The 17,893-nt window shown below is 45.6% G+C and overlaps 1 protein-coding gene across 1 annotated transcript in view; it reads right to left on the reverse strand.

Annotated features, from left to right (window-relative positions):
* The window catches only part of LOC146809052 (uncharacterized), a 477,319-nt gene that overhangs the window by 94,888 nt on the left and 364,538 nt on the right, over positions 1-17,893 (reverse strand). The window contains exon 21 of the mRNA XM_085614821.1: positions 1,675-1,761. Within this exon, the coding sequence (XP_085470947.1) occupies positions 1,675-1,761 (87 nt within the window). The remainder of the gene's footprint in view (positions 1-1,674; positions 1,762-17,893) is intronic.

Raw genomic sequence — 17,893 nt, forward strand, 5'->3', positions numbered from 1 at the left:
TGCTAGACACGCTCACCTGTGCCACCATGATGTGTCATCTTGCGGTGCCAGGGTGGTCTAGAGAGCGTGTTTGGCCAGGTTGTTGGGAAGAGGGTCACTCAAGCTGCCGGCACTACTACGTAGAGTGGCTGTAGGTGGCAGTCTGTGCTTCTGAGCGAGTTGGCTTGCCTTGATGTAGTGACACTCGCCCCCACCGCGCTAAGCTGGTTTCTCAAATGGTGTCCCTCTGATGGCCTTGGTCTGGTGGGATCCTCTTCCAGGAGCTTTGGTGTAGAAGGGAGGCTGAAGGCAGCTTTCCTGTGTGTGTGTGTGTGCCGAGCTGGTGCCGCATTGGTAGAGGGCTGCTTTTACAGGGCGTGGCTCAGCTGGACTGGGGCCAAGTTTGTGATTGTTAAATAATCTTGCAGCGCAGAGATGCCCTTCGAGGTGAGTCGCGTGCTAAATTTAATTAACATAACAGGGCCAACAGGCGAGCCCCGGTACCAATTGGGAGATTGGGAGACATTAGGGGGCACTGAATAGTAGTACAATTGTTATTACCAATTGACTGTCTTTGCATTTCTGAAAAATGAACTCTAATTCACATGCTTGTATGGGTAGCCACAATTGTGTAGATATGCAAATACCCACTGGTTCTAAACCATATATTTTGAACCCATTTCGGAAATATATAGGTTTTCTTGGTACCTATTTTTCACTCTTTATATTTTACCAAATGAATTGCTATATACCCGGTACACAATGAAAAACCATTGCAAGACGCAGCTCAGCTATTGGCTCTGAGTTCCTCGGGTTCTTGGTAAACCTACAAGTCCTATAAATCCCCATAACCAAAATGGTCAAGTGGATGTAACCGTATATTGCTTTCAAATGTCTGCCATAGAAGTTACAGGTGAAAACGTTGGCACAAATGGCTGTTTTTTTCAACTCAATTTTAATATTTTTTATTTTCAACTGTTAGTTTTTATTAAAAAAAACCTTGAAGGATCTACACAAATGAGCCATTGCTGAATTCAGAAATGTATAGCTTTTCAGGATCAATTATTGCTTTCACACCATTTTCTACCACTAACTGGAAGGAGGTTGAAAGCACAAACAAATAGCAAAACTAGGCTATGTCCAGTAAAATGCCAAAGCTGAGTAGAAAATGTTGGGTTTCTGACAAAAGTCTGCCTGTCCCTGAGAAGACTTGATTTCAGCACCACAATCCATTTGTTGATGCCATTTGCAGGGAATAAAAATTAGCTGTATTTTGGCTAATTTCTGGGTCCCCTCCGGGGAAATCCACAAACCCTGGGTACCTTTAGAATTCGCAGGGTGTTGGCAAAAAAGGACGTACATTTGGCGTGGATACCTTATGTGGTCAAAAAGTTACAGGAGCCTAAGCGCAAACTACCCAAAATAGCAAAAAAAGGGCTTAGCACTGGGGAGGGGACAGGAGTAAGGGAAATGCCTAGCACCTAAGGGGTTATTGTGAAGCATCTGCAACCCAATTTAAACAAGTTAAATAAATAAATAAATACATATATAAACAGACTCGCTGTTATCTTTGATAAACAGTAATTAGGTGATGCTGTTTGTTAGTCAACATGTCACATACAGTATTTGTGATAAACAGCACAGAATTAGAAAGTCTCTAGAGCACGGACAAAACAAGCGAAACCGTCCCCATACCTCTGATAAGGAATCCAGTGTATGGAAGTACTGCAAAATCCACAGGGCAAAGATCCCTTCCACAAATGGGAAAAGAATCTCGATAATCTGAAAGGCAGAAGAAAATATTTATAATTAGTAAGACTAAAAATGAGGGTAACAAATACCACTTTCATTGCAACTCCTATAAAAATGACAATAATAATAATAATCGAATGACATCATTAACAGCAAGACCAACACCAAAAACAATAGTAATAAAATGAATGGTAATAATTACCAAGGTATTCCAAGTGATGTAAATAACATAGGAATATTGCTCAACTCAGTGGCACTCATTCTACCAGTCAGACCCGGATGCTAACCAGTAACGCAGAGGTTGTACAGCCTGGTTTATATGTTAATACCCAAATCCGTCCTGTGTCTCAGTACTTTGGTATCGCTCATGGCACCACATCTGCGCTACTCTTAGCTCTTCTCTCATGGTGCACTGTGGTGCGCCTCCTGCTGGTGCACAGTAAGCCTTGCACTGAACTCTGGTTCCTGCTGGTGAGAGGCATTCTCCAGGGATGGAGTGATCCTGGCATCTGATGCAGCAGTTCACAAGAGAATAGTTGGGAGGGAGATGGTAATAGTGCTGCCTTTACGGAGAGTATTCAATGCTGTCCGCCATTTAAAGCTGCAAAGACACCAATGACCCCTCATGAGTTCTCCTAGTGATTCTCAGCCCAGGAGTTGAGGCTAAGAACTTTTTGGGACAGGTCCGGCCCAGGGTCAGAAATGGAGCCTTTTTTTCCATTCACCAGCTCCAACCTTAACCCATCCACAAACATATTAACACACTCACAGCAATTGCATTTGACTCGTACTACCAACAAACCCTAACCACATTTAATTGTCTAATCAAAAAACTAAAAAGCCCCACAACCCACACATATACACCCTTCTTCCTCACTTGCCACACAATGGTACATTCACCCTCACACAAAACATCACTGTGACCTATATCACTAACAAATCCACATATCACCAACACAACACCAAGCCACATTATACATAACTTTAATCCGTCCAGACACACACTCCTTGTTCTACAAAGCAGCAGCTCTACCCTCTACTTGCTCCTAACAAAACAATTTCTGTCACTAGCAAACCCATACTCATTTTATTCATCAACACCATACTTCTCTTTTTACCCAAAAAACACAACAAAACAATACTTTATTTTACTTTGATAACTTTATTTCGGTCGGACACCATAAAAGTGCAGATAAAATACATACACACATAGCATATCGAATAAAATAATAAATATAGGTATTTTTAATAAAAGAATTAAACAGTAGGTTATCAAACATATTTCGGTGGTTTAAATTGGTTTAAAACTTATCCTACGGCGCCACATATCATGAAGGAAACGGGAGACAGCAAATACAATGGGCGGCGAGGTATCATATTTAAGAACTCTATATGCCTGCACACAATGTCTAAAACCCAGGTTTCTGCATATTGGGATAAGCCAGGTTTTGCGTATATTTCTATATGCTGGACAGAAAAATAAAACATGGATAACATCTTCTCTAATGTGATTACATGCCGGGCAGGTTTCATTATCAGTTTTTGCCCATTTCGAGGTAAATGACCTAATAGGTAGGGAGCCATACCTTAATTGAGCATATAATTTCCTCGCAAGAGGAGGTTGGACTGTATCAAAGAATTCCTCCCATCCCATTTCAAATTTGACTGAGAGGAACTCAATAGAGAGCCTACCATAGGATGTTGGCCGTTGTAATGCACATAGATTTTGCTGCCTAACCGAATTTAACAGCAGGGCCCTAGTTATCCTCGGGCAACTCAGCTCAGGGGTCCCCCATAGCTGAGGCAAACCTATTTTAAAAGAAAGAGCCTTGATATGGGAAAGCCATGGAATATTTTTATTTTTCATCTGGTCCCAGACCTCCCGAAATTCAGCTCTAAAGGATACCAGCTCTGGTGCTGACCAGAGCCTCCTCCAGTAAAGCAAGGGTCGCAGAGCTGCCAAATTCTCAATAGACTCCAAACCCAAGTCCATACGTAAGGGGATGAGGGGTGTACTTTTTGGTAGGGCCACCAGATTCCTCATGAAGGCCTGTTTAACCCTCAAAAGGCTAAATACGTTTTTATGACCCCAGTTGCTCGGCACCGTAAAGAGATGCAGTCCGAGCCTGGAGGCCATAAGTCTCAAGGGCGGGCGCAACCGGTTTAAAGATCGATCCTCTCTGAAGCTTGCCAGTGCCCCCTGCAATTTGTGAAAGTCTAAGAGCGGACCTGGTAATCTGGTGGCCCCAGCCAAAGTCCTATGTTAAAGCAATACTTGCCCTCCACTCCACCACACGTTACTTCTTCCAGCTATCAAATCTAACTCAAACACTCATGTCCTACACTCTTTTCCAAAACACATGACCACCCCTTTACCATTCAACTTCCACTCACCAACAATACTTTACATACAAATTCTTCTTAGAAAACTCCCACATCAACACCTCCTCTAACTACTCCACAAAAAACATGCACACCAGCACAACAAAATAACACACACACTATTGCATAATACTTTCCACCACAAACTAGTAACACACACCAACTCCCACCCTCCTGACTATACAAATAATACAATTCGTAAACCATCCTTACTGCCAGCCTTTCTCTCTTCCCTCACACCTAACACAAATACATCAACACAACACTTCTCATTCAAATGCCTCTCATCCATTGCACAATTCAGAGCCTTACAACATTACCCACATGATGCACCACCACCCCTAACTCCTACACCTTACACCCTAAACAGATGCAAACAAAATAAACAACATGCCACTCTCTTCGCATCTCCAAGTCTATTACACAAGGCTAATCTACAAAAACAACACAGCTCACCAACTCACTCTTAAACACCACCGCCATCACCTATACACACAGACCCATCAAAATGCCTTTTAAGCTTGCTGGATGAGGAATACGATATAAAAGAGCAACACAATTGTTATCCTCATACAGCTAATACCCGCACCAATGACACACCTGCTACAACGCAACCCACCTGGCTCAAAACAAAGAGCAATCAAGACACACTTCACCTACAGAAACTTAACAGATGATAAATGTCAGCTATCAAAAAGGCTAAAATAATATACTATTCCGATAGATTTCCAAATGCTAAATGCGCAAATAAAGAATTTTACAAAATTCTCACAGAATTTCATAAACCTAAATGCATAGAAAGAACTCATCCCATTACTTAAGAATTCAAGGACAAATTAACAAATCATTATACAGCCAAAGCAGGCATGTTGGACTAAAATTAAAAACAAAGGAAAACCATCAGCACCAACCCATTTCCCAAAATACTTTTGAAGGGTAGGCTAACCCAGCCTCTCCATTCCTTCAAACACATATCACAAACAAGTGATCTGACAGCACATTCCACGTGCTGTAAGATCTAGTCAAAGCAAGTAGGTCTGCCGGCAGCCCGTTTGACCCATGTCTACCACAAACATTCAAGAACATTCTTCTAACTACCTCTGCTGTCACATCAGTAAGGAATCTTTCCAGAAGACCTAAAAAAGGCATACATACACCCATTATTAAAGAAAGGTAACCTGGACCCGATCGACCCTGACAAACGCAATTACAAGTGGACATTTGCTAGGCAAACTGATAGAAAGAGCAGCATTCACCCAGATGTCATAATTCATTGAAGATAATGGGATGACCTTAAAAACACAGTCGACCACAACGGGGTTGCTGCACTACTTCTCTTGGACCTCTCAGCTGCCTTCGTCACAGCAGACCACGAGACTCTAATCCAAAGACTCTACGAAGACAGCATAGAGGAAACTGCCTTCGATTGGATCACATCCTACCTTAAAAACAGATCAAATGGCATCCATTCTCCACCTTTCTCATTCAAAGCGTAACACACAAAGCAGTGTTCCCTCAAGGCTCTATCATCACACCCATGCTTTTCAAAATCTACATAAAGTAATTACTGGCAATAATCAATGAATTTCAGCTCACGTGCTATAACTATGCAGATGACACAAATGCTCCCTAAATTTGAAAGCCCCAAAGATATTGGAAACTCACAAATCTTCAGTTGCCCCATAGCCATTGATCTGCGGGTGACATGGAGCCATCTCAAATTGAATGCTTCCAAAATTGAAATACTCAGATGGCAATTGGAAAAATAAAGACCCAGTTTGCGCCTGACCTTACGATCTGGGACCACCTCCTAAAATATCTAAGAACGTTAAAAAAAAAACTTGGTATTACTATGGATTTCAAGTTATTGATGACTACCCAAGTGGACAAATTAGCAAAATTAAGCTTCATTACTATGGAAACTCTGCAACACATCTTCCCTCACCTATGATGTCCACACAAGGTCCAAGCCACTATCTCTTTTGTACTGTCTATACTTGATTACAACAATGGTCTCAACCACAGATCATCTTTATCAACTACAAGACTACAACAGCAGTATCAAGACTACAACAGATTCAAAACTCTGCTGTCAGACTAATCCTACATGTAAAGCCACAAGCCCACATCTCCCCAGCTTTGAAGGCCCGACATTGGTTACTGGTTGCCAGAAGATCCACCTTAAAGCTGCTTTGTATTACCCACAAAGCAATACATGGAACAGAACCCTTTTCATCAGGAATAAATTCACCAAATACATTCAACAAAGGAACCTCCGATCTAGATTGGCACCTCGCCTCAAAATCCCACCATACAAGAAAAATGCCATAGGAGGCACATCTTTCTCTGTTCAAGCAGCCAAACTATGGAATTCATTACCCCAAACATAAGATGCAATGATAACTATCTTATCTTCAGTAGACTACTCAAGAGTCGGCTCTTTAACACATAACCACCACACTCAAACACAAATGTACAGCATATCCCTGTGTCCTCAAACATTTAATTTGATTATATGTATGTATCTAGATATGTGTACTTGATATAAATATGTATAATATGTATTTATGTATCTATATATTTATTACTTTACTCCTACTGTTAAAAAAATAAAACTTCGACTCTCTCCAATGTTTCACCCTATACCTCTCTTTATAAATCCTCTATCTCCACTGTCTGACTCATGCCAAACCTCATTCTGTTACTATGATTTCCAAAATAACCCTTTCTAGACTCTTCTTTCGTCTATCCCTCGTTGGATCACCACAAACCTCATTTTAACACTATGATCTCTCAAACAACCCTTCTAAATTCTTCCCTCACCTATCCCTCGTGTGACTCATCCCAAAACTCACGTTACTACTATCATCTCCCTTATGCACTTTAGAGAATCTCCCTCCTCCATCTCTCCTTATACTCATCCCAAACCTCATCTTACTACTATATCCCAATAAACACTTTCGAGAGTCTTCCCTCTTCTATCCCCCATTATCCTTTTCAATTCAGCTAACATACTCACATGTCCACTACTCAAATCAACTGAATTTTCACTACACCAATCCACCACTTTTTGGGTTCTTGAGTAATGTGCAACTCGTGACCAGAGCTTCAACGCCTCACCAGGGCTAGTAAGCGCTACCTAAATACAATTACAATACAATTCAATACCCACAGGCATGACACATATAAATAGGTGTTCCGCCATCCGCCCTCTTTCCAGGCAGACGCACAAGCCCAGAACCTAAGTTAGCCATACTTCCTACCCAACCCAGAAGCACGTGGAATGTGCTGTCAGATCACTTGTTGATCCAGACGTGGGTTCCTCATTGTTTGCGATGAGTCTAATACGCAAAACACGGATGCTCCATCATTCTATACAAAACGGCACATTACATGGACATGTGCAATGCCTTCGAAATAGCAGGTAATTTAGATGCGCAGTAGGGTCAAAATGTGAAAAAAAGGAGTTTGCTGCCTGTGCGCTTCTTTTTTGATATTCATTTCATGATAAATTATCATTGTTCTCCAGAGTATTACAAGGATAGTGTTTTAAACGTTCAGCAGCCGACACATGTTTCGCCCTTTGTGTCACACCTCTTCTCGATTTTACAAGGGATTATACCCATGACTTGCTAACTATAAAATAAACCTGTCTTTTTTGATTCACTTCATGCAAAACATTTTGGCAAATACAGCACTGCATGATAAACTCTGCCTGCTCAGATTGTAAAAGCCTTGCGAAAGCTCTGTTCCCACTGACCGTCAGTGGGTAAAACACCTGTCGGCTGATGAACGTTAAAAAACTATCCTTGTAAATCCCTGGAGAACAATGATAATTTATGAATCATGATATCAATATGAAGATTAAAAGCAGAAAATAAATATTAATTGGAATTTTGTAATTTCTTGGCCAAAAGAACTTTAACACTAACTAAGGAGGAGCACGCACTCATCTGTCTCCCAATCAGGACAGTCTATACCTGCTTTTGGATATTCAAGTCCCAGAGGAAAGTGTTTCCTTTGATTTCTCTACCTGCACGAAAACAAGTAGCCCTGGCACTTGTAATGTCTAGGTTGGATTACTGTAATGCTCTCTACCTGGACATTAATACGACTGTTCTTACTAAACTGCAGTTTGTTCAGAATGCTGCAGCCAGATTAATGCTTGATATCCCTAAATTTCAATCATTTTCTGAGTGTATTCAGAAAGTTCACTGACTACCTGTGAACACATGAATTACCGTTAAGGCTCTTTATATAGTTCACAAAGCCCTGGACAATATAGGTCCGGGACAACTCAGGAATTTGTTTCAACGCTACATTCCTTCTAGACCGCTATGCAAAAATCTTTTAGTTGTTCCTATGTACAGAAAATCGAGATGGGGAGATAGAGCCTTTTCAGTGGCCACATTCAAGCTGTGGAACTTGCTTCCTCATTCGATCTCCAGTCTTCAATCTCAAGACTCATTTCGCAAGGCCTTGAAGACCTGGCTTCTTACCCTTTAATAGTCAGTCCGAGAGCTCTTCCTTGCGTTTTCCTCCCTTCCTAAGACTAACTGCTATTAGAACCGTGATGCCATGTGGCATTTGTTGCGCTTTAAAAGTCTTAAAAATATATAAATAAATTAAATAAAATACTGCCCCTCCTAGTGTTTGTAGAGTCCATGGAAGGAAAGCTGGCACTTTGAGGACAGCAACACTACCATCAAGCCTTGGGTTAACTGCAAAGCAGCAGTCAGTGTAAAGAGATGGCCCCCAGAGCACACTTTGGGGTTTTTTCACAGGTTGTGTGCTAAACATCACCAAAAAATGCCAACGCAACTTTACACATCGCAGCCCATCGCGGGAAAATAACCCCTGTGTTAACGTGGACTTCACAACACAGCAGTAAAAAGCGATAGTTTGCTGAAATCACGGCCAATGTCCGCGATACAACCACCCCGACGGAGAGAAAAACACAAACCACAACACCAGAAAACTTGCTATGAGCCCATCTGCGATGAGGAAAGCAGGGATAACCACCGCCAGGAACGCGAAACACACGGCAGGCGGAAATAAGCACAACAAAAACCTGAAAAAGTAAGACAGACCAAACAAAAAACAACATCCAACCACAATGGAGGCAACCTAAGCCAGCAGACAACCCCACCAAACCCATTGGCAACAAAACATTGTACATGGCAGGCCAACTTGGACAAGATGAATGCAGCCTGAGAGCCGAGAAGGACAATGGCAGAAAACCAGAACTCCAGCAATGATGCGAAAGGCACAAACAAGCAGAAAAATTGCCAACAATAAGAAGGCAGCAATGCACACCGGAGGTGGGAGCCCAGCGCCACACCAGGAGCTGGATGACATGGAGGAAATGGTCTCCACCACATCAGTCTGGAGATGGTGTCAGGACTCGCAGACCGGAAACTGCTCCAAACAGCAGACACAACAGCAACAGGGAGAGGAACCAGCAGGGACTGGGGGACGGGGGAGATGGGCACAGTGGCACACAGGCACAACTAAGCACAGCACAACTGCAGACAAACCATGCCCAAGAGTAACAACAACAACCAGGAGCACAAGTCACACAACCCCGGCAATGTCACACCACTGAACAAGCACAGAAGTGAAGACAACACCGCCTGAAAGGGAGAAGGGTGAGCCAAATCAGAGCTAAAGGGACATCTCACACACAATGCAGCACACACACATAGGAAGCAGAGCACCCCAACATCCAACACAATATGGTACAAACGCCAACTTGTGCACAACCAAACACAGGACACAAGTGCACCGCCTGTGGCCGGTAAGCAGCCATACGCATCTGGCAGAGCACGAAACAGGTACATGATAATGCACAAGTACAAACACACTGTCCTGATGGGGTAGCAATACACAGATGGCAGGGAGCCAGAGAGTCTGTGACACACACATTGGCATACAAATCAATACACAACACAGTTGAAGACAAGTGAAAGTGCGGAAACTTTATCAACAAGTGCGAGTCAGTACGGCCAAGAGAAGTGCCACACTATGCAGACAAATGCAGCAGCATGTCTGAGTGAGGGACGTAGGAAAGCACCCATGTCCACCTCGGGGGAGTCCCTCACCAACACAAGTCAGTGCCAACCTGTGTTGGTTGTCCCCGCCTGGAACATGAGTCCTGGCCAATGCAGCCATGTCCTATGTCGTCTCGGGACATGTGACCATATCCACAACATGCAACCATGTGTCGTGACAAGTGCAATGGCTCACATCCAGTTGTAAAAACAACAGTTGATGGACAGAATGCAGAACAATGTCATACATTCACCCCAGTACAGAGATCTGGGCCTAAATCCATCATTTTTTTGCTCACCATGCCACCCCAGTTTAGACCTGGCCATATGCAAATCAGTCTTGACCCTGTGCCTCATGGGAACAGTCCAGCCCGAACTGCCAAGCCAGGTCCTCCCTGGACCGGAAACAAGCATCCTAGGACCGGTTTCGGGGTTTCACCCCTCTTCAGCCAGGATAGCTTGATTCCGGTGGCATGTTGACAGTTCGGGCTGGACTGCTCCCATGAGGCACAGGGTCAAGACTGATTTGCATATGGCTGGGTTCAAACTGGAATGACATGGTGAGCAAAAAAAGGATGGATTTAGGCCCAGATCTCTGTACTGGGGTGAATGTATGACATTGTTCTGCATTCTGTCCATCAACTGTTGTTTTTGCATTTGTCACCCCGAGTGGGACGGGTATGCACAGACGTGAGTTCCGTGCTCTCCATGCCACTGGAATCAAGCTATCCTGGCTGAAGAGGGGTGAAACCCCGAAACCGGTCCTAGGATGCTTGTTTCCAGTCCAAGGAGGACCTGGCTTGGCATGCATGCAGAGTGATGTTGCAGGGCCCTTTGCCATCAAGCTGACAAAATGAACACACGGACACACTTGCTCAGATGGTGTGAATGGCTACGGGCATGTGAGCACGGGCACATTTATTATCAGGCACACTTACCGAGTGACACCTGTGTTGGATGTGTGTGGGGTGTGTGCACACCAGCCGGCAAGGGCTACCTGGTGCAGTCATAAATCGACAACAGTGTACATCGTAAAGGACACAACCATTCAACCATAAAGGCCTTATGATTTGTGCTGCACAGAGTAAGTAGCCTCGGATGCACAGTGTCCTGCACGGGCCTGCCGCAATGGGCCGATGACTTGCAGTGCACTGGGGCAGAGTCACGGGTGCAGAGCAGGTTCACGGGATGAAAGGGCGCCTTGTCGCAGAGTGTCTTGATGGACAGTGGAAGGTGTACCCCCAGCGCAGGATGCAGAGGGCAGGCCCACGCTGATACAATCCCTATGGTGGAGATGAATGGAACAGACACATGTCAGACACCAAGTCAGTTCCAGCCAGAAGAAGATGCAGAAAACCACCAGGCCATGGGCTGTGACGCCACCACGGTCCAACAAGATGGTGCCCATGACTCATTGCGCACAGAGTTAGGGGCACCAGTGCAGTTACGGGATGCCACCTGCGATGAGGCATGTCCAATGGTGTGGATTCCTTCACATCTTACCCAAAATACAGTTCCACATGTGTGACCTACTGGACCGCAGTGTAGGCATGAGGCAGCGGTCAGCACTGGCCATTCACAGAGTGTTGCCGGCATAGGTTGGATGGCCTCACCGGCCTGCATAGTTCAGGTTCAGTGGCACCACGGGACGCTGACTTGCGATGAACAGGGTTGATGGCACCAGGTCAGTTGTTGATAGTGTTCGGTCACCTCCGTGTGACCCGGCTTTCGTCCGGACTGAGCTGCATCTTCCACTTACTCCTCTCCGTGCGACCACTGGTGTGGACTCTGCCACTCGTGATTTGCAACTAGGTGCTGGATGTGGGACCTACTGGTCCGCAGGGTAGTCCTGGTCCCACCTCCACGTGTCGCCGGCTGGCGTTGAACAGGGTTAGTGGCACCACATGCTGCTGGCTGGCACTGAACAGGGTTAGTGGCACCACGTGTCGCCAGTTGGCGTTGAACAGGGTTAGTGGCACCACGTGTCGCAAGATGCCCATATGGAACTATGCCTCACTGATCGGAGGGATATGGTGCTGTGGCCGCTGCCCCGGCTTTGAGGTCACTGCCATTCAGGACTGGGGACACAGTTTCACATATGGGACCTACTGGGCTGAAGAGGACACTGGTGTAGTATGTGAATGAGGAAGGAGTACTGTGGGCCAGCGTCGGGGGGCCAGCGATGGTCTGCAGAGGCTGCAGAGGTCACGGAATTGGTGCTTGGAGCTTGCACCAGCACGTGATGGACCCTCCTTGACACACGCCGGTGTCGGAAGGTGATCAGTGTGGCCTGGCTGCGCAGGGAAGGGCCTGACGTGTTTGGGGTCAAGCAGGCTGGGGTACGGCAGGCGCACAGGATCGCAGGCAACTCTGCTGATGAGGATGGCGTTGGCCTCGTGGCGGGGTGAGAGGCACCGCCCTGGCAGAGACATTGGGCTTTCCGGAAGAGGACCACGCCCAGGGCTACATGCTTTTTATTCACACCCCTACGCTGGCCTGGTGTACACTGGGCCATTCCACTCCACTCACGCTTACGGGGGGACGTAACAAGCAACATTTCCACAAACTCCCCCACTGGCCAGGGGGACATGGTTGCGTCCACTGTCCACTACACTCCATACACCAGAGGTGCATGTCGCCATGGATATGGGTGTGGTCTGAATACTGCGGTCTGTCCAGCACATCTCTGCCACTCTTGGCATTGTATGCTTCACCAGTCATGGTTCTCCTGCCTCCTTCACACATGCCTGGTTGCCACCTCTTCCCATGTTGGGCTAGTGTGGGGTTGAGGTGCCATGCCATTGAGGGCACATGTTCACGACTTGCCCAGGTTACCATTGTGAGTTGTTCTGTTGTGTCTGGTGGGTGGGCATGTTGCATGGTTGTGGTGTTGAGGTGAGTGGGGTGTTCATTTGGAACTTGCCAAGGGGATGTGCATTTCCCTTGGTGCCATCCTGGGGACGCTGGTTTCTGATGGACTGTCGAAGGATGGAGGAATCGTGCAGTGGCTGGGTATTTGGAGGTGAGATTGGTGGAGGTTCCACGGTGTTTGGTTGTTGCCTGCACATTGACGTGAGATGTGTGCTTTCTGTTGCGGTGATTGTGTGCTGTGCCAGCAGGGGTCACAGGTATGACATGTGTGCTGTGGATTGCCCCCAACACGTGCGTGCATCCAGCTTTCGCGTATGGGCCTTGCTTGGTGTCCAGCGGATCCTGCGCATTGTGTTGAACATGATGGTGATGTCCAGGTCAGGTGTGAGGGACTTGGATGTGGCTGGCTGTGTGACTCCTCCGACTGTGACGGGTGTTGGTTGGGAGTACCAGGGGCCAACAGGTGTAGCACAGCCAGCAGCCTTGTGTGGGGTAGGATGTTGGTTGTCCGCTGTGTTAGTGCTGTCGGCCTGTTGGGCGTTGTTGGTCAGGATGCGTACGATGGTTGTCCTTTTGAGCCTGTGTTGGGCAATGACAATGTCAGGTGTTGGGTCTGTGTGGCTGGTGCGTTTCCTGGGGGTCCACTGTCTTTGTCTGTGCTGCCTCTGTGGTGGTTGGTGGTGTGTTCTGGGTGGGGGTTGGGGTCCTGGGGTGGTGGGTGTTGTGGCCCTCTTGGGTGTCCAGCCCTCATGACAGGTGGCTCCATGGCATCTGTTTCCCTCCCGATGTGGCCTGCGCTCCATTTGTGGTGCTGGCTGTGGTCCGACTTTTCACCAGGTCAGAGCAGGTGTTATTTTCCTGCTGCTAACGCACCTTATCGCCTGTTTTGTGTTCTTATCGCAGTTCTGGCTGGTCATTGTGAATGTTGTGGAGTGGTTTTGTCGCAGCTTTGGGCACTGTAACACCTACTCTGCATCTCATTAGCAATAGTTGCACGGGTTTTCTGTGGCGATGTTTTTTGCGGCTGCTATCGCGGGTAAACTGGTGCTCTGGGCTGTTAACACCAGCTTCTGAATGGGGCGATCGTTTTAGCGCAACTTTGGCTGCGATAAAGTGCCGTTAACTCAGCGATGGCTCCTTGTGAATAACCCATTTTGAGTTGAGATTAAACTTCTGTCCATGTCAGACATCCACATCTAAGGAGTAGAGACCTCGATAGGGAAATCCCCTAATTTGGCGATTCCCTCATCCTAGAATCTTCATCTGTCCCTGTTAGTGTTCCAGGTAATTGCAACAGGATTGGTACTCTGGTGCAGTACTTCTTTATGAATAGTTGAACTGCAGTGCTTCCCAGGTTCTTGCAAAGGGAGCTTGAAGGATGGATGATCTGACATGTCCAAGGGTCTGAAAGGACTGCTGTTGCATTGCCCCAATTTCAACCGTTGTTAGGATGTTGGCTTGCTTGCAGAGTGTTGTTGTGGTGGTTTTCTATAGGCCTTGAAAATGCTGATTCACTGCTCTTGGGCAGATGGCTGTGGCCCCGGGGTGGATCCTGCGTGTGGGTCTGTCCTATTTCAGGCCTCTTCCTTTCTCAACCTTGTTGTTCCAGAGATTAATCTGTTGGCAGTTGAACTCCTAGGTCTACAATAGCTAGGCTTTTCTTTAGAGGTCACCTGTGTGGTGTAGGCTTGTTGCAGGTCTTCCACTCAGATGAACAATCATCAATAGCTTTTTCCAAAACGCCTCAGCTAGAGTTCTACTAGGCATTCCAAAATTTAGTTCTGTCTCTAGATACTTGGACGAGTTGCATTGGCTTCCGGTCAGGAGTCGGACGAAATTTAAGGCCCTTTGTATCGTCTACAAGGCAGTAAACAACACGGGACCAAAATTTCTTAGGACGTCACTCAAGCCTTTATCAACCTCCAGAACGCTTCGCTCCAACACTGCTCATCTGCTCCATATACCCAGAACAAGGAAAGTCAACTGGGGAGACAGATGCTTTACTGTTGCAGCTGCAAGACTGTGGAACTCCCTTCCTCTTAACATAAAATCCAGTCCTACGTTGATTACCTTTAGAAAGCAGATAAAAACATGGCTGTTTTCCCAAAGTAAAGACTGTTCCTAAACCATTCTAAAACTGCCCAAACTCTCACATTGGTAACATTTATAGCTCCTAGCGCCGAGACACCCATGGGTAATTGTAGCGCTTTAAAAATCGCAAAAATAAATAAATAAATAAGATGCTGTCTTTTATTCCTTTGATGTGTACAGGGCAGTATTGATTTATTCTAATCCTATGGCTCCTTTTTACTGCTCTGACAGTCTATTTCTATCTTTTGGAACCTCCGATCAGGGGCTGCAGCTTTCGTTTGGAACTCTGACTTCATCAATGCCCTTTCGGATACGGCTATGCGTCATTTGGTCCATGCCCAGCTTTGTGTGCAGAGGTTTCATTTGTCTACCTTCAAGACATTTGCAAGGTAGCTACTTGGGCATCACCCACTAACTTTGTGTCCCATCATTAGCTGGATATAGGTTTTAATCACCTTGCTTCATTTGGTGCTGCCATCTTGGGGCCAGATGTATGACCAGCCAATTCGTGAGTCACAAATTGCGTCGCATTTGCGACTCGCAATTTGCGACTCTCTACTTGGAATGCACAACAGTGTCTCAGACACTGTTTGCTATTCCTAATGGGGTCGCAAATTGCATGCCTCATTAATATTAATGATGGAGGCGCAATTTGCCACCCCTTTAGGAATGGCTAGCTTTCACAGGGATGGGGCCCTGCTGGGGTCAGCAGACCACCATGTCTGTGACTGCTTTTTTAATAAAACAGTTTTTTTTTTCAAATGCAGCCTGTTTTCCTTAAAGGAAAACAGAATGCATTTAAAAAATAAAAATGAAACTTTTCAGTTTCATTTTTTTAAGGGCAGGCAGTGGTCTCTGTTACCACTGCCTGCTCTCCAAAAATATTTTCCCACATACTCACAAAGGGGAAGGGGGCCCCGGGGACCCCTTCCCCTTTGCGAGTGGTTTACCACTAGGCCTGGGCTAAAATTTTGTTACGTTCGCGGAAATTGCGATAATTTGACATTTTTGCGTTCCGCGGAAAGCGCGAAAATGTCAAAATTTCAGCATTCCACAGCTTGGCGATAATTTGTTTCTTGCTCGCGCTGTAAAATAATACATTCTCGCGCGCGTGCGATCGCCTTACCTGAATCCCTGCGTTCGCCGACAAGTTTTCTTGATCCGGTCGCGTTCTCCATGAGATGTTGTATTGTTTTAAGCCATTTGCGCTGTTTCGCGACAGTTCGCGCCCGCAGTGACGTCATGCGTCGCGCGATCACGTCTTTCTTCTCGCAATCATGCACCGCGAGACAACTAAAAACAAGATGGCCGTGCCCACGAGCAACCACATGGGTAAGTTGGCGAGCCGCAACCATGCAGAAAATCTCGCAAACATACGGGAAAAAAACGTCCACATCTTCGCGATATTTCCGCGTGTTTGCGATAATTTGTAACATTTTCGCGATAATTTGCGGAAGTGGATTTCGCAAATTCCGCCCACCCCTATTTACCACCTACTTGAAGTAGGTGGTAAACTGCGAGTGTTGCGGCCGCAAAACATTAGTACATAGCATGTTGACTCGCTATTAGAAAGGGACGCACCTTCCTAATAGCGAGAGACGCAAATACTATTTTGCAAGTCAGTGACTCGCAAAATAGCATTTGTACATGCTATTACCCTTTTTTGCGGCCACAAACGGCAGGATCTCCCATTTGCGGCCGCAAAAAAGGGTCGTACATCTGGCTCTTGTTCTTTGAGTCACTTGTGGTTGCTGTTTGAACTGCCATTATTAAGATGAACTTGAATGCTATATTCTGTTTGGTGCATCTGCCTTTTTTGTGCTGTGGTATGAAACATGCGAGCTTGCTTGGTGATGTCCTCATACGTAAGGATGGGGATACGGAAGGGCTTGAGGAGGTAATGTAGAAAGTTCCATCTTCATCCTGTTGTAGTTCTCCCTTATTTTAACCAAACTGCATGTTTTAGGCCACCTATGATTTGACATGACACATAGCACATTTATTTTTGTGGCAAGCTATTGCTTTAGGAATGGGTTGCACAGGTTATTATTGTTTAGCTCATCTTCGGATCTAGTCTGAACATTTCGTACAAGGTCGAACAATACAATGCTCTGCCTTTCGGTGTTCGGTAAAGCACCATCTCATAACATTCAGACATAAAATGGACACAGCTGCTGTGTTCAAGGCACTTCTTATCATATATATGGAGGCGTGCTCTTCGAACAACAGAGAGGAGGCTTCATGTAGAAGGCAAGGACTTGGAACTGGCGCACCAGTCTTGCGTAAGCTGAGTTTACACCTACAATGATGCAGACCACCAAACTACAATACCAGGTATGGGGTTCAGCGCTAATCCCAGAAATCACTGATATGGGTCTATGCTCATTCCTCGAGAATACACTTAGATAGACATATCAGTGAGCATGATAGGGCTTTTTATTGTATATAGTTTGCTCATAATGTTGACTACTTTCCTTCGTTGTAGATGTTTTCTAACCACTGCAAACCTGCTTCATAATAGACAACAGTAGTTTCAATAAACATTGTACACTTTCCTAGTGTCTTTCTTCTGTTTATTAAGGACATGAATGAGTGAGAGAACGAAAGCTGATAATCTGTTACCATGGTTCCCTTGGGGACTAGAGTGTTGTGTTCTTGGTTGCTACAGTACCTGTTACCCTAGAAGGTTAGGAGTTTCAGGTAAGGCACAATGAGCTAGTCCAATTTGGGCCCATACGTACTAATGTGGTACAGAGACTCAGTCCCTA

Source organism: Triturus cristatus, chromosome 7 (genome assembly GCF_964204655.1).
Source record: "Triturus cristatus chromosome 7, aTriCri1.1, whole genome shotgun sequence".
NCBI lineage: Eukaryota > Metazoa > Chordata > Amphibia > Caudata > Salamandridae > Triturus > Triturus cristatus.